This window comes from Phyllopteryx taeniolatus, chromosome 2 (assembly GCF_024500385.1).
Source record: "Phyllopteryx taeniolatus isolate TA_2022b chromosome 2, UOR_Ptae_1.2, whole genome shotgun sequence".
In the NCBI taxonomy this organism is placed as follows: domain Eukaryota; kingdom Metazoa; phylum Chordata; class Actinopteri; order Syngnathiformes; family Syngnathidae; genus Phyllopteryx; species Phyllopteryx taeniolatus.
Window position 1 is genome coordinate 6,363,941 of NC_084503.1, and position 27,972 is coordinate 6,391,912.

General features: G+C 44.3%; 3 protein-coding genes across 4 annotated transcripts in view; 2 read left to right on the forward strand and 1 right to left on the reverse strand.

Moving 5' to 3' along the window:
* Positions 1 to 2,996: 2,996 nt before the first annotated feature.
* myzap (myocardial zonula adherens protein) lies at positions 2,997 to 17,601 on the forward strand. 2 transcript variants are annotated; one of them, XM_061756739.1, is made up of 14 exons: positions 2,997 to 3,425; positions 4,161 to 4,241; positions 6,492 to 6,560; positions 10,598 to 10,762; positions 10,864 to 10,956; positions 11,625 to 11,738; positions 11,811 to 11,963; positions 13,025 to 13,150; positions 13,294 to 13,422; positions 13,490 to 13,584; positions 13,737 to 13,842; positions 14,724 to 14,807; positions 15,016 to 15,077; positions 15,139 to 17,601. In XM_061756739.1, exons 1-14 carry the CDS (start codon positions 3,351 to 3,353, stop codon positions 15,821 to 15,823), a joined length of 2,037 nt encoding a protein of 678 aa, XP_061612723.1. In that variant the 5' UTR covers positions 2,997 to 3,350; the 3' UTR covers positions 15,824 to 17,601. The 2 variants fall into 2 exon arrangements, with proteins under 2 accessions (XP_061612723.1, XP_061612713.1); XM_061756729.1 differs by having other exon boundaries at positions 2,998 to 3,425; positions 14,971 to 15,077.
* A 933-nt stretch (positions 17,602 to 18,534) lies between these two features.
* On the forward strand, positions 18,535 to 24,907 carry polr2m (RNA polymerase II subunit M). Its single transcript, XM_061756750.1, has 4 exons — positions 18,535 to 18,848; positions 21,563 to 22,075; positions 22,522 to 22,744; positions 24,381 to 24,907. Exons 1-4 carry the CDS (start codon positions 18,751 to 18,753, stop codon positions 24,522 to 24,524), a joined length of 978 nt encoding a protein of 325 aa, XP_061612734.1. The 5' UTR covers positions 18,535 to 18,750; the 3' UTR covers positions 24,525 to 24,907.
* Positions 24,908 to 27,691: 2,784 nt separating this feature from the next.
* LOC133474498 (mucin-5B-like) overlaps positions 27,692 to 27,972 on the reverse strand; it is a 34,362-nt gene continuing 34,081 nt past the window's right edge. The window contains exon 47 of the mRNA XM_061766290.1: positions 27,692 to 27,946. Coding sequence (XP_061622274.1) covers positions 27,739 to 27,946 — 208 coding nt within the window. The 3' untranslated portion in view covers positions 27,692 to 27,738. The remainder of the gene's footprint in view (positions 27,947 to 27,972) is intronic.

Genomic DNA, 27,972 nt, shown 5'->3' on the forward strand with positions numbered 1-27,972 from the left:
GTAGTTGGAGCCGCTCTATCTAGTACAACAGACAGAACACTTTGGAGACATAAAGACATTGACAAAAAACAACAACAAACAACAATTGTGCAAAAAGATGCAGAGTCCTGTAGCACTTAGAGCAGTTCGAATGACTAATATCGCAATAAATGCACATAAATAAAAAAGAAATAAAGGAAAAAAAACGCACCTAAATAAATGTTTGAAAACAAACAGTTCTAAAATCTAAAATGATACTGTATTGTACTTGAAGTTAAATACAACTGAACTGTGCTCAACAAATGTACCATATTGGTTTCAAAAAAAGTTCCAAGTCACTGTATCACTTTACACAGTTTGAACAATTAATTCGGTGATTGTTCACGTCGGACTTGCACGGAGCCCACGTACCACTAGTACACTTTGTGAGTCACTGGTGTAATAGATGTGCAGGTTAGGGTGAGTCCAAAGCTCTCGTCGATAATTGTGATTGCACCTGTTAATTACAAGAACCCTTTTTAGCCTGTAAAATGTAATACGACATCAAGATCAAGGTAAACAGGCTTAAACCAATGTGACCATCCACCTGTTTTTCATTGATGGATTTAAAGTACAGATCATTGTGTGCCTGTGACCTCTGACCTTGTGACAGGGAAGTGAAGTCACATGGCAGTGATTGTGAACACAAGAAATATGAAAGCAGGTTGTTCCTGCCGCGCAAACACGCTCAGCGCTGCGCCCCGGGCTTGTGTCGCTTGTTTATTTGGACGTTATTAGTGACAGCCGCGCGATCAAATTCTGACTTTACAAAACACAATCATGCACATGGAATGACGGCGTACCTTACGACGTGTCCAGTATACTAACGCCTTTGCTTCACAGTCTTCAAGAAGTAACACACAAGTGAACTTGTTGTGGCGTTAGGAATATCTCCGATCGGCAGCTTGTGTGAAGTGTCACTATTGGAATTGTCACCGCTTATCCTTGTGTTGCTCTTATTTATTTGTGTAGCAGGCACGTAGCAACGACACCTTCTAGAAAAGTAGAACGATACGCACGTCTTACTGGTATCAGGTTCAGGTATTATTTATTGCCTGTTATTGTTGGGGTCCGGTAAAAAAAAAAACAACAAAAAATGACACGGGATCCTGATTCACGATGGTAACGACAAACAGTGAGTGTTGTGCGGCTCCTTATGGTGTGTGCGCCTTGGCCACCAGGGGGCAGTATAATGTATACACATGGATAGAAATGAAGACGACCGTCACAACTGCCCAGTACGCTGAAGTAGTAGTTGTCATTTTCCGCAGAGGATAAAAGGATATGTGACTGTGAGTATTGGTATGGTGTTTGTCCACATGCGTTGCTGCGCTGTTTGTGGGCAAATATCTGTTACCTAAACTGTTATAACGCCGTAACATCGATGCTAGCACTTTCTTTAGCCTGTCAATGCCGTTTTGCATTGAGCGTTAGCATTAAGCTCGCAGACTTTCGTGTAATGCAAAGTTACGTGAAAGTGGGATTCTCTTTATTTGATGTTTAGTTCATCAGTAAACTTGAACTAGTAGTCGCAATGAGCAGCTTGAAGCCTGTTTTTTTTTGGAATAATTCTTCATATTCATGACTCTGCTGCTACTTGTACATACAACATTATTCCACCGCGCCTTAATGTTATTTATTCACTGCAGATCATTAGCCTCATGGCACTTTTGCCTCAGTCATAATTGAAAAAAAACAAGAAAACCTATTTTTAGCAAGCACATTGGTATTTTCATTCACGCACTACCAATAAAGTCGTAAAAGTATTGCCACTGTCTTACTAGCAACTAGTATGTTGCATCAGGTATATTTATGTGACGGGTGTCCACGTGAGACCAAACGTCCACTTGTTGACTGATTGCATAAGTGCGTTTGACATGCGGTCACTCATTAACTAAGTGGACCGTGCTAGCATAGCACTTGTATTGCGTTTTGATTTTTGCATAGCACCAAAGCAAGGACTTCTTGCTTTAGGTGTTCGATTCGTATTTATTATCACTTCCTCCACTTTGCGGGGAGTGTCGGTAGGAATGTGAGCCGCTCGTCACCACCATTGTTTGCTGTCCTCCTCCGAGACACGCACGCGCGCGCGCGCGCACACACACACACACACACACACACACTTTGTGGACATTAAAAAATAATAAGCAATGATCAATGATTCATTGCCTTGTAACAGGTGCCACACTGCATCCCTTTCAACAATCTTGCTTGTGTTACATGTGTTCTGACCACATTTATATGTGTATCGTTTTTTGTGCGAGAAAGTAGGCCCAATCCGGCCCCCCCACATCGTTTTATGTGGCCCGCGAAAGCAAATCATGTGCCTTTTTTGTTATTTCCGAAGCAAATCGAACAGTAGTCGAACCGTTTTAGTTCGTTAGCTTCAAAACTAGTTATGCATCCATTTGTTGTGCGTTTGTAATAATACGAGGTGCCAAATACGATGACCCGCGATAAAAATGACTTTGACACCGTACATTGCGAATGGTTGTTGGTCGACAGTAAACGTGCGCTGCGATTGGCTGGCAACCAGTTCAGGGTGTCGAGATACGTATTTATATATATAAGCATATTAGGGCTGACAAAATTCAAGTGTTAACTCGCGATGAATAATAATTGAAACAAATATTATCCGTCAAAGTCCGTTAAAGGTGAATCAAAATTCAAAATTGAAAAATGAATTGCTTGACAACCCATGTATGTGTGTGTGTGTACAACCTTTCTTCTTTTTCTTTTTTTGTGACTTTTTGGGTATGGAATCAAGCTCGATTGCTGTGTGGAGCTTGCCATGATACTATGCGATGTATGAACCAGCATTACAGCCCTCGTCGACACGATGCCGGACGGTCCGGTTTCATTTCATTGTCTGCCGATAGTGCGGAAGCTTCCGCTGTCGCCAAGGAGCTCCACCTGCCCCGGGCCGAGTGGGAGGGCCCGCCGTCCCCGCCCTCTGCGAGTCCCGCTCTCGGGGCACTCTCAGGGATGTGAAATGTGGCCCGACAGGTCAGATGGGAACTCAGACAGAAAGCGGGACCGACAAGCTTGTCAGTCAGGTGGATTGCGCTGCGCTTAGGTCGGAATCGAACAATGACCCCGCTGTGCCGCCGCCGCCGCTGAGTGGGAACCCGTGCGGAGGGACACGCCGACCCTCACCTCACCTCACCGGACGAAAGAGGAATTTCCCGATGGTGCCTCTGACAGTCGGAGCACAACTCAGGAAGGAGCAGTGAGAGGAAGCGTGGGAGGAGGAGGGTCTGCTGAGGAGGAGGACGTGGGTGGGGGGGGGGGGGGGCGCACTGTGTGCCCGTGGAGTGGACACAAGAGAAGACATGCTTCACTACGGGCCCAGACGAACATTTTCCAGCACCACCACCACAGACGACTCTTCAGAGGCCACCAGCGAGGTAAGAAGTCCTCCAGAAGGAGCACGAGGAACATTGACTGTATCACAGGCTTCGTTCTTCGTTCTTCTTCTTCTTCTTCTTCTTTTCTGTGCACTTTCTTTTTTTTTTGCAAACGCCGGAGCATAAAAGCGGATGTGTACAAGGCGAGCACGTAAGGCGAGCCCGATGCGTTTGTCATTATTTGAACAATGCGCTGACATAACCAGCCTCCGGAGACCTTTCAACTTGGTCGAGTCGAGTCATCGGGAAAACTGAAGTTTTCACAAAGGCACCGTACAAGTTGGATTTCTGATTATTATTAGTAGTATTAGTACAATATCTCAAAACTATATATCATTATATAGTTTTGAGATATATATGTTTGTGGAGATAAGACTATGTTTCTATCGTTATTTTTTTGGTATACGAATGTATAGTTTTTCAATCTATTATTATTATTATTATTATTATTTGCAATCCATTGTGTACATTATTTCCTATATTGTACAACGTATGACATCTAAAAACATATTCAAAGCATATTTGTTCATATTTATATAGATTTATGTATTTGTATTTAATAAAAGACTTTTTTTTACAAATATATTTGAAATTGTTTTTCAGTATATGCGTTTTGACAAAACGCTTGACAAAAGTATTGGGACAGCTCCAGATCTTTGAATGTTCACATTTGATTTCCTTCAACGTGAGCATTCATCACTTCATTGTCTTTCTTTTCTTTTTGTGGCTCCACAGAGGACAATCAGGCGCCTTCGGTTGACTCTCCATCCGGGAGATGACGCCAGCAAGGAGCACAAACCTGCTAAATCAGATACGGTAAGCCATGTTTTTCTTCTTCTGCTACGTTTCGTAACGCAGTGCATCGCAGAAATTCCACAATTTGCCGTGACTGAAAATCTCTTCAAGATGTCTGGCCTGTGTTATGTCATCGCGACTGAAGGGCGTGTGCAATATTGCACACGTTTTCAACCCAAGCTCTGTTATGAATCCGGAATACTATTCACATATAGTATGAAAGGAAGAAAGGAAGGAAACGAGGATGGTAGAAAAGAAAGGGTGGACACAAGGGAAGGATGGCAGGAAGCAAGGGAAGGAAACAAGGATGTATAAAATGAAGGATTTTAGGGTCCCCACGAGGTCAGCGCAGAAAGCCACCATTTTGACGCTAGGCTTCAAAATCGTGACAGATCAAGCCGCTCCCGCCGCACTCGCTTCCCTCGCTGCGGACGTGACGTGTTGGTTGAACGCGCTGAAACCACAGCGCTGCAGTTAGACCAGGCGGTTGTAATTTGGTAGACCAGCGCCAAGGCGATTTGTGCGCAATCATGATCGATCGAGGCGTCGGCTTTCATTTACGTTTATCCAGCAATGATCTTCGTGTGTCTAATGTGTGCATTTCAAAAACAAATCTCTCTCTTTACAGCCTCTTTAAATCTCGAAAGCGTTTATTTCAACGTACGCAGCTGGGAGCGCATGCTAATGTGATCAAGTATACATTTTTCAAGTGCACACCGACTTTTTGGCCCACTCCTGAATAGTGTCATCGAATCCCCTCCAAAAGGTTTCAAATTGCCTACAGATGGCGCACGACTGTGGCAAAGCACTACTTTTGCCTAATTTAAACTCCTCAACATAGTTACTTGGCACCAAGATGCCATGAGATGGTGGCAAAGCACTACTTTCGCCTAAATGAAACTCTTCAACATACTCCAGCATAGTTACTTGGCACCAAGATGCCATGAGATGGCGGCAAAGCACTACATTTGTCTATTTGAAAGCTCACTTCCCAATGGTGTGAGTTCACTGTGCATTTTGAACCTCCTTTTTCAAAGCACGCACATGTTTGATCTCTGCAGGCACACGAGCTGCCCGGTTCCCCCCCCCCCCCCCCCCCCTTCCCAACGGTTGTGTTGTGTGCTAAAGCGATCCTCCGGATTCAAGTCAAAGTGAATGACGAACGACCGTGCGTACACGCCGCAGGCGCCACGCCACTCTGTGGGTGTTTGCTGTGGTTGTCTTTGTTTGGCTTTAGAATGACGAGGCGAGACGTCATGTTGCTCTCCCGTCCTTATGTTGTCATGTCCGTTCAGGACCCGAACACAGACGCCGCTGCGGTTTTGGGAAAACTTTGACCCCAAAACCTTTTTTTTGTGGCTCATTAGGCGGAGACGTGATAATGGCAGATAGCACAGTATTTGAAGAAGTACTAACAATAATTGCTTGAAATCGAAGAAAACTTTATTGAGACGTTTTGGGGGCCCCTGGAAGTTATTTTTTTCTTTTTTTCTTTAGCTTGACATGGATTGCAAAGAATTCGGTGACAAAAGAGCTGCACATATAATTGACACATGCGATATCAAGAGAAATATGTTTGACACAAAACGGACGCCCAATAAGCAGTGACTATGTCGCCGAGTCAGAAGTCACCAAACTGACTGTCACCGTGAAACAGGCGGCGGCGATGCGCACTCGCTAACGGCCGCAATATTAGGCACACCTGCCCGATAAAACGAGCTGTGTCGACCGATGTCTTATTTTCGAACGTTATTATCTTTGTAAAGGCAGATGTTGAGATGCAACTCGGACAAGCTTGTGCAGGTGACCCTGATGACCTTCTCCCCTCCCGGCAACAAAACAGAGAGGAACGGGCTGCGCGCACACAAACTCGCACGGCTTTTGGTCTCGGTCGAATAAACGCAAGTAAACACTGTCAAGCAGTGTGTGTAGTTAAAGGAACTGGAACAGCCAGAGTTGGCATTTATTTTTGTGGCGAGACGTTTTAAGAAAAAGCCGGTAGCGGACCTTTTTTTCACGAGTAAGGCTGGCCTGTGTCTATATGACAATACCGGTGTCTTTGTTCTGGTCCTTCTCATTCTTTATGTCCGCGCCATGTGAAGACCGAAGCCCCCTGTGATAGACAATAGGTCTGGAATGTTTAGTTTATACAGGCAGATGTTTGTCGGCAGGCGGTTGGCACAAAACAACGTTTCTTTGCAATTGTTTCAGAAGTCCAACGATCCCACGATCAAGCCTTATTGACTGCTAATATCAATGCTCTCTGTGCAGGATGGCTGGAAAAAGAGGAATGGCATCATTCAAAGAGAGAGGCCGGCTGGCAGAGAGTCACTCGAGCAGGTAGGCAGAAACATGAAGAACAGACGTCGCATTGCGTATGCACCCACACCGGCCGCGTACACCTGTCGAGTGGAACCTCGATTTGACGGACAAATATCAGAGAAAAGGGGTCGTTCGTCAAAGCCGTTTGTCCGTTCATTTCAAGCACTTTTTTTTTTTTTTTTTTTGAAGCTTTGTGCCTACAGGGACGCTAAGGTAATGTCCACGCGTTGCCTTTGGTGGGAACGTCGCCCCTGCCAACATGGCCGCCATGCAGGCATGTCGGTTAGCCGGGTCTCGTCTTCATGTCTGTGACAACAGCAGCAGAACCTGGAAATATGTGTACCAGTCTGTGTCCGTTGACTGTGCCAGTACACAACTGGAACTATTGGACTGTCGCGTTTTGAGTTCCAGCCGGACACTATTTTCTGTCTATATTTTAAATCCAAAGTCCTTTGTCTCCAGGTCCGTTAAATCGAGGTTCCGCTGTACTATCTTCTAAGAGATCCATCCATCCATTTTCTTTAGCGCTTCTCCCCACGCGGGTCGCGGGCTGCTGGAGCCTATTCCAGCTATCTTCGGGCGAGAGGCGGGGTTCACTCTGAACCGGTCGCCAGCCAATCGCAGGGCACATAGAAACAAACAACCGTACGCGCTCACATTCACACCTACGGGCAATTTAGAGTCTTCAATCGGGGCCTGGAGAAACATGCAAACTGAACCCCGGTCCCCAGAACTGTGAGGCAGATGTGCTAACCAGTCGCCCACCGTACAAGAGATACAAGAGATGTATCAAAAAAGATCTGAAAGGTATTTCGTAAGCTAACTCCTGTAGCTTCCTGAGAGAGTCAAAACCCAGCGTTGCCTTGAGATAAGATGTGAATTGAATTGAATTTATAAAAGGCACAATTATATGGAACAGTAACATTCAATTGTGAGTGACATTAAACAGCTTGAAGCCTTTTTTTTTTTTTTTTTGGAAAGATTTGTTCATTGCCAAACTGCTGCTTGTTGTGAAATGAGTTTAGTTCACTGCCACCATATTATTCATTAATATGAATATGAATAATTAATGTTTTACTCGCAAGTAAAGCAAAACAAATAAAAAATCAATACAATTGGCAGAATGATGCCGCGTATCTCAAGACACCACTTTATTAGAAACACATGAACATGAAACTACACACTCAGTAACATCAAACATATTGAATGAATGACAAATAAGGAAATGCAGATTCTGTGATTCTTGTCATGGGGCTTCTGCAGTTCACATGCCGAGTCATTTGAGTCATATTTATCCATATGTGTAAGGTACAAGGTTCTTTATTTGTCATTTCCGAATTATACAAGGTCGGCACATGAGTAGCATAACAAAGAACCACTAGACCACACATAGAAGAACTTACTGTACACCAAATTGAAATGACACGCTCATTTTTTATTCGATTTATTGAATTTTTTTACACTGCCGCTGTCTGCCTTGGCTCATCTGTCTGCTGGGGGCCCAAAAGGCAAAAGGGACAGCAGCTCATGTTCTGGGTTGCAGAAACATGACACGCTCAATTCTGCTTTTTTTTTTTTTTTTTTTTAACATCCGTTCAAAACTTCCTGTTTCCACTGTTGAGCAGAAACAGTGCTACACGTATTTGATGTCGTGCACACATGTCAGCACGTGCAACACCAAATCCTCCTGTCGTCAGTGTGCAAATGGAAAGATGCTTGAGCATTTATTCCATATCCTTGATATCTAGCTAAAGGTTCAAGTACTAGTACGCGTTTGCCCTCACTAGCAAGACAATTCAGTGCACGAGTACAAGCCCAATTCCAATGAAGTTGGGACGTTGTGTTAAACATAAATAAAAACAGAATACAAGGATTTGAAAATCAGGTTCCACCTATATTTCATTGAATACACTACAATGACAAGATATGTCATGTTAACTGATCAACTTGATTGTTTTGAGCAAATAATCATGAACTTAGAATTTGATGGCTGCAACACGTACGTCAAAAAAGCTGGGACAGCTGGGTGGCAAAAAAGACGGAGAAAGTTGAGTGATGCTCATCAAACACCTGTTTGCAACATCCCACAGGTGAACAAAGCTAATTGGGAACAGGTGGGTGCCATGTTTGCTTCCCCGAATTGCTCAGTCATTCACAAGCAAAGATGGGGCGAGGTTCACCTCTTTGTCAACAAGTGCGTGAGAAAACGGTCGAACAGTTGAAGGACAATGTTCCTCAGCGTACAATTGCGAGGAAATTAGGGATTTCCTCATCTACGGTCCATAATATCATCAAAAGGCTCAGAGAATCTGGAGAAACCACTGCATGGAAGCGGCAAGGCCGAGAACCAACATTGAATGCCCGTGACCTTCGATCCCTCAGGCGGCACAGCATCAAAAACCGACATCAATGTGTAAAAGATATCAGCACATGGGCTCAGGAACACTTGAGTAAACCAATGTCAGTAAATACAGTTCGGCGCTACATCTGTAAGTGCAACTTGAAACCCTACTATGCAAAGCAAAAGCCATTTATCAACAACACCCAGAAACGCCGCCGGCTTCTCTGGGCCCGAGCTCATCTAAGATGGACTGATGCAAAATGGAAAAGTGTTCTGTGGTCCGATGAGTCCACATTTCAAATTGTTTTTGGAAATTGTGGATGTCGTGTCCTTTGGGTCAAAGAGGAAAAGAACCATCCGGACTGTTATGGACGCAAAGTCATGATGATATGGGGCTGTGTTAGTGCCAATGGCAAGGGTAAAGTACACATCGGTGAAGGCACCATTCATGCTGAAAGGTACATACAGGTTTTGGAGAAGCATATGCTGCCATCCAAGCAACGTCTTTTTCATGGACACCCCTGCTTATTTCAGCAAGACCATGCCAAACCACATTCTGCACGTGTTACAACAGCGTGGCTTTGTAGTTAGACTGTTGAACAGCTGAAGCTGTACGTCAAGCAAGAATGGGAAAGAATTCCACCTCCAAAGCTTCAACAATGAGTGTCCTCAGTTCCCAAACCTTTATTGAATGTTGTTCAAAGAAAAGGTGATGTAACACAGCGGTAAACATGACCCTGTCCCAGCCTTTTTGGAACGTGTTGCAGCCATCAAATTCTAAGTTCATGATTATTTGCTCAAAACAATCAAGTTGATCAGTTTGAACATGAAATATCTTGTCTTTGTAGTGTATTCAATTAAATATTGGTCGAACATGATTATCAAATCATTGTATTCTGTTTTTATTTATGTTTAACACAACGTCCCAACTTCATTGCAATTGGGCTTGTAGAACAACGAGGTCACACTACTAGAATAATAATAATAACTAGTAGAATAACTTACTCGTATCATTTTTTTCATTACTGTATGAGAATTCTGGACACTACTAGTGAGGCAAATCTGTGCAGTAGTTGACATCTCCACGCTACTCATACTATTAGTGAAGCGCTAGCTGTTAAATGGTAGAATTTTGTCATGTCATGAGTGGTAATAGTTGCACCAAGGTTTCAACTAGTGCCCTTGTAGTAACATGTAGTTGTCCTACTACTAGTGTTCCACAGTTGGCCTGCTAAAAAGAACAAAGAGCTTATTAGTATTATTTCTGCACACTAGTAGGGCATCTTTAGCATACTAGTATGACAACGCTGGCATGGTAGGAGAACAACTACATTGTAAACTATTGAGGCAAAACTATTAGTGGGCATTTTGGTGCTACTAGTAGGGTCCAGGAGAGTACTTGTGCATGACACCTGCCTGCGAGTTGGACCAAGTAGTGTTATGAGTGTGGCCCAGTAGTTTACTAGTAGGGTTTTAATGCATGCTAGTAGGCTAGTAAGACAGCCATTATATTTGTGTGGCCAAGTAGTTCTACTAGTGGACTGAATTGTCTTACTAGCGATGACCTTAAGAGCTGGATATTAAAGTAATGGAATAAATGCTCAAACAGTTTGCCATAATGTGCGTTGCACTCAAACAGACGCACACACACACACACACAGAGTGATATTCCCAGCTGGAGGAAGCCTGAGTGCTGCGTTCTTGTCTCCCTCAGCACCTGGGTGACATGACCAACGGGCAGCCCGAGCCCTCGCCGCAGCATCGCGGGCCCAAAATGTACGGCGTCGTGCAAAGGAACAACCCGGAAAGACAACAGGAAGTGATGGCGCGAGAGTGGACCGTCAGTCACCTTCATGACGAAATGAAGTACATCAGGGAGGTGAGCGGAGGACCAGCGCAAACCAGTCAAACACTTTGTCGTGTGCTTGTTTGTTTGTCAGAGATCATACCTGCGTGCTTTTTCTCGCTGTGCTTACACAGGTGAGAGATTCTCTGGAGAAGCTCAGAGAGCGCATGTACGGGCAGTTTGGAGGCATGCAGCAATCTGTGCACAAGCTCTCGCAGGAAGTAAAGGTCAGATGCGCGTGTCATCAGCATCACGTGATGAGATGAGCATCATTATTGTCATTTCATACTGCTACCAGAGCTGTTTCAAGTCAAACTGAGCCACTGAAAACTCCTTTTTTAAGTTAAGTGGAGAGAAGAGGCATATCTTACAGATGACGGCAGGCGTAAATCAAGTTGGACATTTTTTCGCAAAAAGAAAACCAAACAAAAGTCACCCTCTCAATCACTCTCCGGCAAGATGACACAAAAAAAGGAGTCAGCCCGCTCAATCAACCTTTGACACGGCCTCTCATTTGCCTTCATCACCTAACGCGACTGTTTCAAAAAAAAATACATGTACTTGTATAACATACTGTATGTACAACATGAACTAGCTTAGCATCTCTTTACTTATACTGATGGATTGCTTTTAGTGTGTTTAATAAATGACAGGTGAACGATGCATCATTCGAATTTGCTGTACGCGCCCCTTTGTACACGCCTGTTCGATATGAACGGAAACGCCCTCACTGGTGCCAAAAGAGTCACAAACCAAGTTATCGAAATGTCATTTTCAAAGAACACAACTACGACTGCTATTCTCCGCGTTGCCCTCGTTACTCAATATTTCATCACTTGATGCTGCAAATACTTTTCAACGTGCGAAATGTCAATGCATGTGCGTTTTATCACAGACTGCCAACTCACGCCAGAGGAGTCTTGAGTCAGAGGTGAGGGTCCGCACAGCAGCCATGGAGAGATTCGATCAAATGAACAGCTCCCTTATATCATCCAACATCGGCCTGCAGGTAAAAAAAAACAAAAACGAATCTATGCCACCTGAAAAGGCGTCGTTCTACGCTGAGCTATTTCCTTTTCAGAAATCTCTCCTGGACAACTGTCAAAATCGAGCGGACACGAGGGAAGAGTTGAAGACTTTGCGCAGCACATGTGAGCGAACACAAGAACAGCTCAGAGACAAGGAGCGAGAGCTGGCCGCTGCACATGCCGAGAACCAGACGCTCAGACTTCAGGTTAGGATGTTTGCGCATTAGGCCTCGGCCGTGTCGGTGTGACGTCGCTGTGGAAGCGCCTGCTCTGACACATTCGCTTGTGGCTAGCGTGACATGTCGGTCTGCTTGGAAACAGCCTGCTAGGAGACGTTAGACTCGTTGTGCAAGATTGAGTGCGGGAAAAAAGAGAGACTGTGAATCCCCACGCATATTGTTTTGCATGCGTCCTGACCGGCTTAACATAGCGCATTCTATTATAGATACTGCTATCGGGGACATAGCAGTTAGAAGGAAAGCAGTCATCAAGGTACAGTGACCCGACAGCCAATAGGGACCGAGCTCTGCTACAAATGACAAAAATCCACGAGTAATTGACCCCTTGTAAATGGATTTAGAATGTACCGTAATTGCCTGTCGATGCCACAAGACGGTGTCTATTGTCACAACCATCTTATTTTCCTACTCTCGGACGAAGGGGAAGGGGAAGGGGAAGGGGAAGGGGAAGACAGGCGCACTCCACACGGGAGGGCCTGAATCCAGATTCAAACCCGGAACGTGTCACCCGCATTCACAATGTGAACAGCTCAGTATGATATAGTTCCGGTCGACACCCGGCGTTGTACCGGAACAAGTGGACCGGTGAACTTCGTTCAAAAATTTGCAATTAGGAACGAAGAATTGTGCTACTTCATTTTTGGAATGGCGTTAAAAAAAAAAAGAACTTTCCTAACACCGTGTGCATGTAATCTGATTACATATTGTTATATACTAATACCTCACTTACAAAACTGCAAAATTATTATCTTAGCACATTATATTGTGCAGGTATGAAGTCTTGTGCGTATACTGTGTATCCCATTTTAGTGTTTACAACCACAATTGCTGTTTGACCTCAAATATTAGAGTTTGTCTTTCATATCTGTTGAACTATGGTCTATTTCTCACTTCCACTCTCTTTACCCCAATATGAAAATATTTGTACATTCACTGCAGTTAATCACATGCCTGGAGGCCTCAAAGAACTTTTTTCTCAGCGCAGCTCAGAGTGCTAACAGTGGTTGTTTTTGTTCTCTGCTGTCCAGGTGGAATCTTCGCGGGAAGCCAACAGCAAGGCCCTAATGGAGCTCTCCGTAGCACTCGAAAGGGACTACCAGGAAAAGCTGCAGGAAGAGCAAAGAAAACACAGGGAGGAGATTGAAATACTCCAGGTCTGAACTATTTCCTTTTTGATCAATGTGATACATCCATCGCCAAAAGACACAAACCCATGGGTCATAGGAACACGTGTTGGGCAATTTCAAACAAATGCCAGAGAAATGCCATTTTTTGTCGAACGTATTTGCTTACACAGGCGCAACTGGATGACTACATCAGACGACTGGAGGAAGCTGAGAGGAATATTCGGGCCGCGGAGGCCAAAATTGCCGAGCGGGATCAGAGGATTGGTGAACTCGAGCGTCTGCTCGACTGCATGGGAACGGTAACCGTGGCGAAAACAACAACGACGACGTATTACGCGCATGGTGGTCATATGATCAATCCCGCAGGAAAAGAGTCATCTCCATCAGAAACTGCAGGAATGTGAACGCCGTCTTCGCTGGTTGGAGAAGAGCGATACAACAGATGGAGCTGCAGCCAAAAGGTGTCCCATCAATGTCCAAAAGCAAAGACAATAAGCTGAATATCTGATCGGTGTCCAAAGCGACGGCCATGTTCGCTGAACACTGGCTTTCTGAGTTTTGCTTTGGTGGCTCAGACCAGGTGAAGCTAACAATGACTACTTGTGGTTCCCAGGTCCCAAGAGCTGCAAAGGGAAGCTGGAGGCCTCAGAGAGCGGATCAAACACTTGAACGACATGGTCTTCTGTCAACAACGGAAGGTCAAAGGAATGATCGAGGAGGTGAGAGAGGTCTTTCGCGCTTGTCTATTTAATACAGAAGATGAAATCAGACCCTTGTTTTCTGAGGCAGTTTGAGCTTCTTTGCTCGTAAAGGGACTGAAAACACTGTAATATGCATGCCCTTGATCGTCATGTGACTCCAGCGAAGCAAATATATACTTTGCTCAAGAACAACAAAGTTGTTGTTTCCGTTGTACCGTACCCAGGAATACCTACAATAAACACTTGAGGCCCGAACAGGACTGACGTGCCGTATGCGGACTTCTACGAGTCGTTTTCACGAGAGGCTGACTGTCGGCCGCTAGTTTTGCTGCAATTCAAAATGTATATCGCTGGTAAACAGTGTCGCAATGTCGCAGATGTATCAAAAATGCCATATTGTGTCAAACGATTCACAGCGAAAATTAGCGAGATCCGCCTCGCTGTCCCAATAAAGTATTCGAGGTATATATGTTGATCAAAACACGGAGCGTCACAAGTGCAGTCGATAAATGGGGAGGCCCATTGCCAAGACGTTCTTAACTAGCCACACTCTCCTTTATTTCTTATCCATTTCCACTCTGTGCATTATTATAATCCAGCCACAATCCACTTCGTCCTTGACAATCTCCCCATGTTGTTTGTGGTTCAATTGAAAATAATACCGGACCTTAAAACGTTGTTTCTCGATACGAGCACCGGGTCCTGCTATGAGACATTGAACAAAAAAAGTCACAAGTTCATCTAGAAAAGGCCGTTTGTAATCAAGGAATTTCGTACTCTGAGGCGTGAGTGCTGCCCACGAATTCACTCCGCTGGCCCCAGGACAATAGCGACAACCCTTGCATCGTTGCATCTCACGATCGCATGATAATCTGTGTTTTCGTCTTGAAACGGTGAAGGTGCAAAAACTACGAGCTCAAGTTGCTGAGAAGGACATGTTCATCTCAGAGCTGCTGGACCAAATTGCAATTGTGGAGTGTGAGGTAAGACTCTGTGTGTGCGCGTGTGCGCGTGTGTGCGTGTGTTCAATCCGGGCCTCCTTCGGCGCCGATCGCTGAGTACTTTGAGCGACGGACGTCCGTATGCGGTCTGACTGCAGTCTCTGCATGAATATGACAGTCTCGTCTCCTCTTTTCCTTTTCCTAGAATAATGAATTAGAAGACAAGCTCAAGTATTTTATGTCCACACAGAGTAGTGAAGAAGATGATTTGGACTTCCGGAAGATAGGACGAGTCTGCAATACTCCCCCAAGGTGAGATGCAACTTGTTCGAGGGGTGTGGCTTCTTTGTTTAACGTGTGACTGTTCAAACAGAGTTGAAGTACCGCGGCATGACGCTGAATCGCCAACTCATCCCCATCCTAGAAAACACCTCCCATCTGAACAACCTCTATTTGTCATACCACCTCCACCCCAAATACGACCTCCGCCGCCCCCAGATGCTCCCTTACCATATACATATGCTTCACTACCCCCTGAACCTCCTTTATCGCCTACAAACGCTCCGCTACCCCCGCTACCTTCATCGCCCACACCGCCTTCATCGCCCACGCCACCCTCATCGCCCACGCCACCTCCATCATCACCCGCATCACCTCCATCATCTCCCACACAAGCATCAGCTGTGCCTCCTATACAACATCCTTCGAACCTCTACCTTACAACGCCTACTCAACCGAGGACATTCAAGTACAACAAACCTCCTCCCAGCAGGCTGGAGTCCAGTTTACTTCGCTTCACACCCATCGAGTACAGCCGCTACCTGGACGCCAACCCGACGCCCCAGATACAAATGTACTCCTCCGCCCAAATCGCATCCGAATCCCAAAGTTACAAGTGCCAGCCTAGCGACGAGGTGGACGCAGCAACAGACACGCAGACAGCATCGAATAAAGACGATGGTTCAGCGGCGTCCGGGAGAACAAGACCGATGCTCGCGCGCCTGGATACGCCATTCGTGAAATTAATGGAAATAACAGCAAATATCAAAATTGAGTGACTGGAGATCACTGAACTGCGAAGCCCAGTTTAATGCGATATGTACCAGACCCAATTGTAATTGGTGAAAACAAACGGCAGATAGCGAGATCATTTAAAAAAAAAAAAAAAAAAGCCAGTTTATAGTTTTGACCCTCCCACACACTTTTAAAACAAAATTCAACTTAGTAAGACACACTAGCACTAGTCAAGTATTCCTTAGTTCTCATTCTCTCGCTCGCACAGTTCTCCAAATAGGAGGCACAACGTGCTTGCTCCAAGTTGTTTATTTGTGTCACTTCCATATGAAGTTTACTGTAAATTTGACATGTAAAACAAACGAGAATAAAACTTTGTATATTGAAATACCCAAATGTTCAACCAAACCATGAATGAACTGAAGCCCGCTAGCTTAATGCCCATTCCTGAGAAGACTTTACATCATTATGTATGACTTACGATAACACAATATGCTATTTACAGGAAAACCTGTCATTTATACCAAAAAATACAGGCTAGTACAATGTCCTTCAAGGTATTAATAGACATTTTGTTGTACAGGCTCACTCGTGGCCCATGTTTCGTGCCTTTGCGCTAAACTAGCAACAAGCTAACACGAGAAGACGAAACCGCATTGTATGTTTACTTTGATTGATTCCTTCTGTTATTTTATTTCTCGTTTCGCTGTCCTACTTTGTGAAAATATGATTCTAGTTCAGTGGTGTCGAACATACGGCCCGCGGGCCAGAACCGGCCCGCCAGGGGGGGGGGGGTCCAATCCGGCCCGTGGGGATGGAGAACACATTCACTGCTATTTTTCAATAAAAGTAACTTTTGTCGCTAATTTTGTCCACTGGAGGATGCGCTGACAACACTTAAATGACATTGATGCACTTGTGAAGGCCAAACGATGCCAAGTTTCAGGAGCACACTAATATAAAATGGTGTGCCATGTTCACGCTACAATTCTGTGAAAATACCTTTCTTCCTCCTGTAGACATGTTTTAAGACATTGAATATCACACAATTTCAGTAAAAACCTCACTTAAAAAGAGGTTGGTTTGTTGGAACCTTTTTGGGTTTTTTTCCCCCGATGCATTGCCAGAATTCAAATTTGTATGTATACATTTACTAAGGTTGCATAACTTAATGCTGCATGCTCACTGATTTATAAACCTGTTGAAATAATGTTTGGTTAAAAATGTCAGACTGCTCATGATTTGCAACAAAATTTGCAACAAGATAATAACTAATAAATGTGAATATTTTCCGAAATTACTTACTTGGAATTATTTGGATCAAAACAATGGGGAATATTTTGAATAGTTCTTATTTATGGATTTTTGAGCCACAAATAGTGTGGCCCAGCCCACTTGAGCTCTCATTGGGGTGAATGTGGCCCGCGAACTAAAATGAGTTTGACACCCCTGTTCTAGTTGATGTTTGCAAGAAAGAAGTCTCGAATGAAGTCACATACTGTAGGTGTATATAATCTCATATTATGAGTCCTATTTTGTAAATCATAATCGTAAGGACTATGTTTTGGTTGTTTACAATGAATCTAGGCCAAAATGAACTAAAGCGGCTGTCAGAGAAGTTTCTTCAAAACAACTGAGACGAGCCCGAGGACTGTATCGAAGTGAACTCACACCAACCGAGATTGTCCTTTTCTGCTCGCGAGCAACTCACTGAGAGTTAACAAGATATTTTGTTATTATTACATTATGCACAAGATATTTATTTACATGTGACATGCCTTGATGTGGTGGGAATGCAGAATAAAAATGTTGTTACATGCAACTGGGTATGTACATGATGAAAATGCTGGTAATTATCACTTCATCAATATGATGCCATTCCAGTATAATCCAGCTGCTGTCTACATTGCCGCCAAGAAATTGAAATTGAAACAGCAACATACATCGCATATATTTTACTCCAGTATATTGTTGAAGCCAAGGTATGAAATATATTGCAATAGTACCCATTTAACTTCCCGACGGTAAATGTTCCCATTTGTAAAAAAAAATATTTCATTGTACCAAATGACTGAAGGCAGGCTATTGCTGTATGCCAGGGGTGGGCAAAGTACCCACCCGCTCATCTTTAATCTGGCCCACCGAGCGTACTGTACAATTTGCCTGATCAAGAGTCCTGCAATATTTTTGGCATTCATTTGGACGCCCCAAAATTGAGTCTATTACAATGTATTTTTTTTATTTTTTTATTTTAACCTCATTAAATAATTGGTTAATTTATATTTCGTAAACAGTAACATGAAGTTAAGATTACCCTTATTAGTCCCACAATTGGTAAATGTTTAATATAAATAGAAATCTTTGTAAAGTAAAAAGAAAAAGTGTACATTAAAACATGAAATGAATAGCATTAAAATAATTGGTTATTACATTCTAGACTTAATAAATTATACATATTTATGATTTTTTTTTTTTTACTCAAAATACAAATTTTAAAAATTATTATTTTGCTACCCTAATCAACGTTTACGTATTTTACATGATTGAATTATTATTTTTTGCTCACCCCTTTGCTCCACGCAGTTGATACAAATAAATACTTACAATAACAATGATGAAGTCATCCGATGTTGCCTGTGATAATAGCAACGGTTTGCTTATCATTCACGTCTTGAATAAAGATACCGATTGCACCAAGTGTACTGTCTTGAAATAGAAAGCTCGTGGCCTGCAGAGGGCGCTCCAACACACACTTGTGTTGAATCCACCCAGTATTTTCCACCCACGAAGAAGAAGAACCCCATTTTGAGATGGTCTCCATTCGATTTGAACTCAACATGGCCATTGTAATTGCTTGTATCTAGTTTTGCGCCCCCAACCCAATGGCTTACGAACCCCTTGAGTTTCGACGACGGCTCTTTGTTTCGCGTGGGATGCCGCGTTGGTGAGTGTTTGCGAGTGATTTGCCGTGATGTCCGAGCGCCAGGGACAGGTGGGGGACTTGAGCAAGCAGAGCAGAGAACAGCTCCAAGAACTACTACTGCGACAGAACCACATACTCGCTGACAAGTAAGACCAAATAAGTAGACTTTGACACACGATGGTAGGTAGTAGAGTGGGTAGGAAGAGCTGCGTGGATATGGAAAGCCGTTGGAGCATTTATTTGATATCTTTCAAGTCCATGGAGTAGTACGCTCACACTATTGCCTTCCACGACTGTATGACAACAAAATGTGATAGGCAAAACTACCAGTGAACATATGGCGTTGGTGCTACGAGATGAGTCGAGGAGGCTACTAGTGCAACACACACATGCCTACTAGTTGGGTCTAGTAGTCATACGAGGACAGCACAGTTGTTTATTAGTATTGTATAATTATGTAATAGTAGGCTAAAAGTGTCACTAGTAGTGAAAATCACAAGATGGATGTCCGACACCACTTTGTGTTCAGACTGATACTGGTACGATGACTCACATTTGACGACTCACCGATCCTGAGTATCGGTACCATTAATACTTTTGAGGCATCCCATTTGAATTACTCAATGACAGATAATTGTGAACAAAGAGCTTTCTTTCTTTGTGATGCACCATGCGCCAATTAAGGAATGTGTCAAACTGCCGCTCCTTGCAAGGAGGACTTAATTCATGTCAGATTATTAGTATTATGATGTATTATTTTTCGCCTCAAGTATCAGTGTCTGGTATCGTCAGCCTTCACGAGTACCCGATACATAAAAATAAGGCCGATATCGGCCCAATCGCGATACCGGGTACTACTCGACCATCCCTCGTCATTAGTCAGTCTTACTTCTAAGGAAGCTTACTAATACATGGACTATAAACTGGATATCAATGATACGGAGTAAATGATTTGTCAGCTGGTTGCGACAGAGATACTGAGACTGGAATAGTCACAGAAAGGCAAAGAAGCGGACGTCCTCAGGAAATGTTGACAAATAAAACACCCATCTTGGTCTCATGCTTTCAAAATGTGAACAGCATGATGAAAAGGACTTCGAATACCGAGCACTTTAAATACCAATTCGAATTGAACCAGGAAATGTAATGGTTGCTTGATGCATCAAACGGCGCTAGTGAATTTTGCAGTTCAGCTGCTTTTTACAGAGCAATAGGTTATCAAAAGCAAAAGCTAGACTTTACACCAGTCTGATTGGCTTGATCGATATGGGCCGATAATTAGCATTTTATGCTGATCGGCTTTAATGTCATAAGTCGCCGATCCGCTCCACAAAAGACATTTACGCCGCGTCACAATCATGTACAGTTTATTTGAATGCAAAAGCTTTTTTTTTGTTTTTTTTTTGCCTTGTCGTGTGTCTTTTGACGTAGTACTGTAAATATCTGAGCGCCAATAAAGTTTTATTTTTTATTTTTTTTTAAAATGTCGGCGGTGTGGGACGGACGGACAACACATCTGAGACAGACAACTCGTAATGGCTGGATCAGACTAAAAGGCAAATTTGGTCTTTCACGATTGCACTTTGTTTGTCAACTCAAACGCGAGCGGATACACTCGTTACCATGGCGATGACGACAGCAATCGATCATGCAGATTTATTGTGTGTGGGGGGTAGGGAAAAACGCGGTGGTCATCACCGATGCTCAGGAGACGATGTTCGTTCACTGCTTGAAGTTTGTTGTAATACGATGCGGCTCACAAGCAGGCAACTAAGCGTTCTTTTGAAGATACTCAGTATACACAAGTTTATACAGTACATGAACAAGTCATTTAAATAGGCACATTGCTCCATCTTGTGATCGGATCGGTTATCGTTATATTTCTGGATTGCGGGAGGAAGGCGGAATAGCCGTCGTAGAAAAGCCACGCATCACAGGGAGAACATGCAAAGGTCAAGAGCCCAGATTTGAAGCCCCAAACTAAGAACTGTGATGCAGACAATAAAAGAATCCCCACGAGCTAAAAATAAAAGAATAGGCTTCCACGATTGGGTGTGTCACATGTTTTTTGGGACCACAAAACAGGTTGGTTTCCCAATTAAAGAGAGAGAGGTGTTGACACACGTTGCAGCCTGTGGTGCAACCATGCCCCCCGAATGAGAGGGAGGGACAATAGAGTCCCATCAAATCATATGGAGTCCATTATAAATATGCAAGCATGTTTTGCGCATACAAGTCCACTTTAACAAAAACATACCTTCATAAATGTTTTTGAAGATTTCATGCAAATGTATTGTACTTAAAAAGCTCAATACAACTGAACTCTCCTTAAAAAAATGTACTGTACTGGATTGAATGTTATAGAATGTTAAATCCATGGTAACATTATGCACTGTTGGAAATACGGCTGCAACTATCAAATAGTTTAGGATTTGAGTGTCCTGCTGAAAATTCTATCGAATAATTGAGTATGCTGATCAAATATTTGTTCTATCGTTAAAGAGCATTTATGAATACACAAGAACAAAATAAGACATTTCACTAAATGAATGACCGTTTGCTTTCAATTTTTACATAATCAACAGTTTTCCACTGCAAGGCTAACGTTATGTTAGTAAGGCACATAAAAGTGAATTTGGATGATTTGCGTTACGTTAATATTACCCTGTATCGGGTCGTTCGCTCTTTTCTGGGTGCGTTTTGTGCAAATGCCGCAACATAGAAGATGTGCTGTCGCAATAGGCAAGGTCCAAATACTCTTTGAACCCTGAGCAAATAACACAAAATTTGCTTCATCCAGAAAACGTGTGTATCATAAATGACGGCTTCCGATATTAAGATGTGTTTTTGTCATTTGCAGAACATTAACGGATTCTCTTCCGGACAAGGGGAAGAGATTAAAGGACTTTGCGGCGAGGATACGCCTCGCCATTGAATGCCGTGATGAAGAGGAGACGAAGCAGGGCTTGGTATCAGCAGCCAGGGCAGAGTTTCAGTCCAAGTACCGGCAAGCCTTCACTGGGCAGCGACGGGCTGTGCAAAGCGAGGGAACCGCGTCACAACAGACTGACGCCTCGCCTGTCTGTGTTCATGCGGAGCAGGAGGAAGAAGACACTGCTGCAACCACGGAGACGGCTTCCTCTGGGGCCTCTCTGAACTTTGTCGGGCCAAAGGAGGGCGACCTGACAGAGGCCTTTGAACGGGTCACGATCTCCACTAGCACTAGTGACCAAGGCAAAGACCCTGATAAAGCCACTGCAATGGACAATTACTTTCTCAGGACGCATACGCCAAAGGAGCCTCACGTTGTAACCGTCCTGGAAAGGGCGGAGAACAAAATGACACCCGGAAGGCAAAAATTCAAACCCAACCAGTGAGCAGATCCCATCAGTCGTTATTGAAACATAATAACAGATGTTAATGCAATTCACGGTGACCGAGCGGTTAGAGCATCGGCCTCACAGTTCCGAGGACCCGGGTTCGATCCCCGGCCCCGCCTGTGTGGAGTTTGCATGTTCTCCCCGTGCCTGCGTGGCTTTTCTCCGGGCACTCCGGTTTCTTCCCACACCCCCAAAACATGCGTGCTCGCTCAATTGAAAACTCTAAATTGCCCGTAGGTGTGTATGTGAGTGCGGATGGCTGTTTGTTTGTATGTGCCCTGCGATTGGCCGGCGACCGGTTCAGGGTGTACCCCGCCTCCTGCCCGATGACAGCTGATCGCGACCCTACTGAGGAGAAGCGGCTTAGAAAATGGATAGATGGATGGACGGATGGACAATGCAATTCAATAACCTTGGTTTTCCTTATGTGAATTTGAAGGCTGCCAACCAGAAGCGGAAACTCTCCATCTGGCTCCTCATCACCCGGCCAGTCGTCCGAAGGCTCGTCTCCGCTCTCCGCGCACGCCCGGAGGGAGCGCGACAAAAAGCACTTGGATGACATCACGGCGGCAAAGCTGCCTCCTCTGCGCCACACTCCAGCCCAGCTTCTGCCCCTGCGGGAGTCTGCTGAGCTCCTGAGCGCACAGACTAAGAAACGACAGGTTAGTCTGTGTGCAGGGTTTCACACACACATTTAACACTATCAAAAAATCCATCTATGACATGAAATTGACATATTGTTTTGGAACAGAATGAAACTTCTCTGTCCGTACTTATCCGTACATATCAACCACTTAATTAAATGTGTTAGTCGATATCATTATAAGATGCCTTTGAGACGCCCCCGTTTGTTCATCGAACTTCATTGTATTAAGTGAATGTTAGGCGTTCATGAAATGCAAGTTGGTCAAGCTCCCCCACTTTTCGAAATATAAAATCACCGCAAGCAGAAAATGGACTTGCAAACAGCAAAATATGCAAGCTTGCTGACAGGGTAGACAATGACAGTGGGCGTTTTTGGCTAATGTTAGCATTTTACAATCACATAGTGGACCATCATCATCATCATCATCATCAATCCATCCATCCATCAATCCCTTCTCCGTACCGCTTATTCTCACTTGAGTCGCAGTTGTGCTGGAGCCTCTCCCAGCTGACGATGGGCGAGAGGGAGGGTGCACCTTGAACTGGTCACCAGCCCATCGCAGGGCACATGTAGACTCACAACCATCCACACCCACGTTTACACCTACGGACAATTTGGAGCCTTCAGTCAACCTCCCACGCATGTTTTCAGAATGTGGGAGGAGAGGAGTCCGAAAACCCACAGGCAGTGGGAGAACATACAAACTCCACACAAGAAGGCAGGAACCCTGATTTGAACCTCAACCTCTGAACAGGGAGGCAGACGAATATTTAGATTGTTTTGATTTTCTCAAAGGTTTTTATATCAATTCGTATTTCAGCACGACAGAGTGAACATGTTAAGCTCGACGACATCCGACGATGCACACATGATGAACATTTTGAAACGCAGGTCTAAATACTTACTCTGCGACTAGCCGCTGTTTCGGCCTCCGCCGGCGGAAGACAAAATGGTGGTCACCGTGTCCCTGAAAACATTAGAGGGTTTCTGTTAAAAGGGGCAGTTAGCCCATAATCACCTAGTGGACGGCAATTTCAGGGACATATTCAAAATGTTCAGTATAATAATGCAAATTGAATATAAAGGACAAAGGGCACTTCATCGTGCTAGTGACCCATTATCTTCATCCAATTGAAACTCAGTGCTTCTCAACTGTTGTTACCCTTGGGACCCACATTGACCTATTCCGAGTCGTACACCACTTTCAGAAAGTGGAGAGCAATGAAGAAAATGTATTATCAAATGACCCGACCGACCGACCAGTTAAGAATTGGTGTCCTAACAAAGGGTAAACGCACAGTTTTGCAGAGAAAAAAGACGTATATATATCGTTATAGTTTATATCTATGTACAACATTTGATTCTTATATTATTAGAATACTATTTTTATTTCTTTTTTATAGTGGATTTGAATAATAGCGTTTGAACATCTCGGAGAGCAGGGAGATGTCATATCCTCATGAGCGCTCTTGGGGGCGGCGTTTATCCTGCATCCAAAGAGGCTGCATGCTGTGTTTAAAGAAGTAGGGTTTCTGCCTTAACTCGTGGGAACCTTTGTGCTACAGTAGCAAGCCCACGACTGTCTCCGAAGCCCGGGTCGGCACTTTGAACTTACATTGTCGAGCCTAGTCACGTGTTGTGGTTCACGACAGGAGCTGCAGGCCAAGCTGGCCGCGCAGAAGCTGTCCGAGGGATTGAAGATGTCCATGGGGAGCTACAGTCCCGACGGTGGCTCCATGGCAGCCTACAGAGAGGTTCACGATGAAGGAGCACAGCCCTCCTCAGAAGAAGACTGATCCTGGACAGTCAGATGGGAGGAAAAGCCATTTTTTTTCCAAAAGGGCTTTTACTCTCGGGCTCTCCTTCGGTGACGTTTTGCCCGGTGTGAACAGTCGAGCGACACGGCCGATGGACTTTCAATTGCACAAACTTGCTTCCAAACGGGTGCTAGCTTTAAAATAAACAACATTTTTATGAAACTTAAACAAGCATCCAAAAGTTCTGGCACAACAATACATTATGTGATATAAACATGACGTCAGCATGTTGTCTCTCTGGACTGTGACAAGCTGCTCCACAAAAGTGTGTAACCCAACAAACCGTTAACACAAACTGCTTTCCTTGCCTCATATTTTTTATTTGTACACAAACAATAATAAACTTATGAATAATCGTGAAATAGCGTGATCTTAAAAGTCCGCTGCACACCGAGCGCCTGAACTATCACACAGTTGTACAGGCAGTGAATTCCAGGTGAACGAAAATGCCAAGCTGTATCATATGAGCTTCTAACGATGTTTCTGGGTATGAAGTGAAGGAACCGGTGTTTTAATATCTCCTATAGCTCCCGTGGCTCCGGCGTGCTCGTTTTCGTGAAAGAACTTCGTTGACAACAATGTATAAAAAGCAAGCAATTGATTCCTGACAGAGGAAGTCGTCTATACATTTGCAGAGCTCTGGGTTCGTAACTACCCGATCTTATCCTTAGCAGATAAAGTAGTCGAACAACAACTTTCTGATTCTACCCCAGACTTATACAATGTTTCAAACGGCCAGTGTGGAATCGCTGTCGCCTGATTGGTCCGTAATCTGACGTCATCGCTGTTCGGCAGAATGATGACGATCTGATCTGGCTCCAGGCGCCGCCTGCATCCAATGTTTATCGTGGCTCCCCGCAGTTCCGTTCTTCCTTGACATCTGGCTCCAAATACCCCCTGCTGGGGGTTTTCCTGCAATAAAAACTCCTACCCCCCCCCCCCCCCCCCTTTTCTGATTATACTGTAATCCAAACTAGTTAGACCCTGAAACTCTCTATTATATTCCTTTACATATAGAATGACATATTAGAATATAAAGTATTCTATATTCCCTTCAATCCCCCAAGTTGATCTTCTGATAATCAGAAGATCAACAACCCCTATACCTACTAGCTTTTTCACAGCAAAACAAAACTTTCAATTTAACAATTTAAAGAGAGGATACACCGGAGCGAGCGATTCCATGGCCACCCTGCCCTCGTCCGGGGACAGCAGCTGATATTGGCCGGAGGGGTCGTTACCCACAAAGGCCTGGAGGACAATTCTGAGAACCGGGTTCCTGAGACAAGGGATAATACAACATCCACAAATAGCAAGCACAGCCATGACAATTGTGATGGTCAGTATGAGACCTCTCCATTTCCCAAACGTCCGATTGAGCAGGCTATAGAACGGGTTGTCCTCCACTCCAGATATTGATTGAAGTTTAACAGACATGGCTTGCAAACCTTTCATGGCTCTGGTGATCTTTCCCTTCGGCGCCGTATTATTGGGGATCCTTTAATTCGAGAGCGGGTACTATCAAGGACCAGCCTATTTTGGAATGCCACGAGAGATGAAGCTGATAGTTGCTCAGGATGGTCATTTATGAAATCAACATTTTTATTCGGAGTTACCCATATCTTCGTCGGCTCCCAGTATCCCGGTTTCGAGTGGATAATCACCTGCTTGCAACTGTAACACAAATCCACCGGCAGGTTCACCGGATACCTGTAACTATAATCAGGGAGATCACCAGAGTCAGGATTCTAACCGTCTTTGACCAGACATACAGGATGTACATATTTCCCCCTTTGTTAAATGGCTAATTTAACACCAAAACGCAGTATCCACACACAACACCATACACAAACCAGCAGGTCGTCTCCTTCCGTCGGAGAGGCCCCTGACCAGACCTGCAAACAAACCCTTATATAAATGAATCACAACTCTGCAAAAGATACATAATTCCTGTAGACATACTCCAGAGAAGGGACAAGTCGGCAATTGTCACACCCCCCCCCCCCCCCCCAGCTGAGGACGCCTGTGTCCTGTCATAAACCATTTGGTGCCCCTTCCCTGCGAATTTCAGAGCTCTGGGTCTCAGAAGGACAGCCCAGATTATTCTGTTTGCTATTTCCTCAATAAGACTCCACTTGTATTTATTAATCTATATATGGTGCTTCACTATTACCTTTTTGCTCAAAAAGTAGTCCACAAATTGTCGTAATCATCCTGACTTCGGAGACAGAATGCAAATAAATATACCTCCTCAAAATTGACTTGCCAGACAGATGGAAAAATCCTCTTTGTCCGCCCTGCTCGAGTGCTAAATCGGGCGAGACAATCAAGCAGATTAATCCTCATACCATATTAGCCAATCGTAGGGCACATACAAAACAAACACCCATTCGCACTCACACCTACAGGGAATTTAGAGTCTCCGATTTATCTACCATGCATGTTATGGTGGTGGGGGGAAACCGGAGAAAAGCCACGCAGGCACGACGGGGAGAACATGCAAACTCCACACAGGCGGGGCCGGGGATTGGACCCGGGTCCTCAGAACTGTGAGGCTGACGCTCTAACCGGTCGGCCACCGTGCAATATATATCAAATCCCATTCACCAGCTCAGACAGCTCATTTATTCAAACTCCGAAGCGTTTTCTTACCCCAAAAACCTCCCGTACTGTTTTCCGGCTTTTATCTGCTTGATCACATCCGTCCGGCACACATCTTAATTGATCTATTATTTAATTTATCTTCCAGAATATCATATGCATACCACTCGGGTCAGGTGATCATGATGTTGGGATATGTTCATCAGCCATTGATCATTTTTTTTAAATTATTTTTGTGTTTAATGGTTGCTTCTTGAATCGTCTTGGATTTTTTAAAATGTATTTTTTAAAGATTGTTACATTTCCATTCACATTATATCATATCCGGTTAGTGTTGATATTTGTATTGGCAATAGTTAATGCTTCTTTTTTCCCTTTTCCGCCGCTTTTTAAATCAGCCGAAACATTAGAAACAGTTTGGAAGTTTGGATTCCGTCTTCCTTTACATATTTTGTAAAACTATTCCAAGCTAATGCTAAGGATGCCGCGAAAGAAAAAATGTTAGCATTACCATCGTCAACTCGTGTCATAAAGAATACAAGTGCTCCTGCTGCATCAATGTTCTTTATTGGATTGGATGTGGACGAAGGCTTCAGTCATCGAGGGGGCTCACGGGCGACCCTCTGGAGGTCGGCGCCTCCAGGCAGGCCGTCGCAGTGCAGTGACACGCTTCCGCCACGGTGGCGCTGTGCCGCAGCGTGGATCCGTCGGGGCAGGTTAGTTCCACCTCCCGCCTGCCGGTGGCGCTCTCGCGGCAACACTCGCACTGGCGAGTCATGGCGTTGGCGGCCGCAGAGTACCTTGAGGACATCGTTGAAATTCATTG

Bases quoted from the DNA above. Each gene is read 5' to 3' on its own strand.
- myzap (XM_061756729.1), top strand. From the start codon at position 3,351: ATGCTTCACTACGGGCCCAGACGAACATTTTCCAGCACCACCACCACA. The intron at 4,242-6,491 runs GTAAGCCATGTT...CTCTCTGTGCAG, and splicing joins AACCTGCTAAATCAGATACG to GATGGCTGGAAAAAGAGGAA. The intron at 14,808-14,970 runs GTAAGACTCTGT...TCCTTTTCCTAG, and splicing joins TTGCAATTGTGGAGTGTGAG to AATAATGAATTAGAAGACAA.
- polr2m (XM_061756750.1), top strand. From the start codon at position 18,751: ATGTCCGAGCGCCAGGGACAGGTGGGGGACTTGAGCAAGCAGAGCAGA. The intron at 22,076-22,521 runs GTGAGCAGATCC...GTGAATTTGAAG, and splicing joins CAAAAATTCAAACCCAACCA to GCTGCCAACCAGAAGCGGAA. The intron at 22,745-24,380 runs GTTAGTCTGTGT...GGTTCACGACAG, and splicing joins CACAGACTAAGAAACGACAG to GAGCTGCAGGCCAAGCTGGC.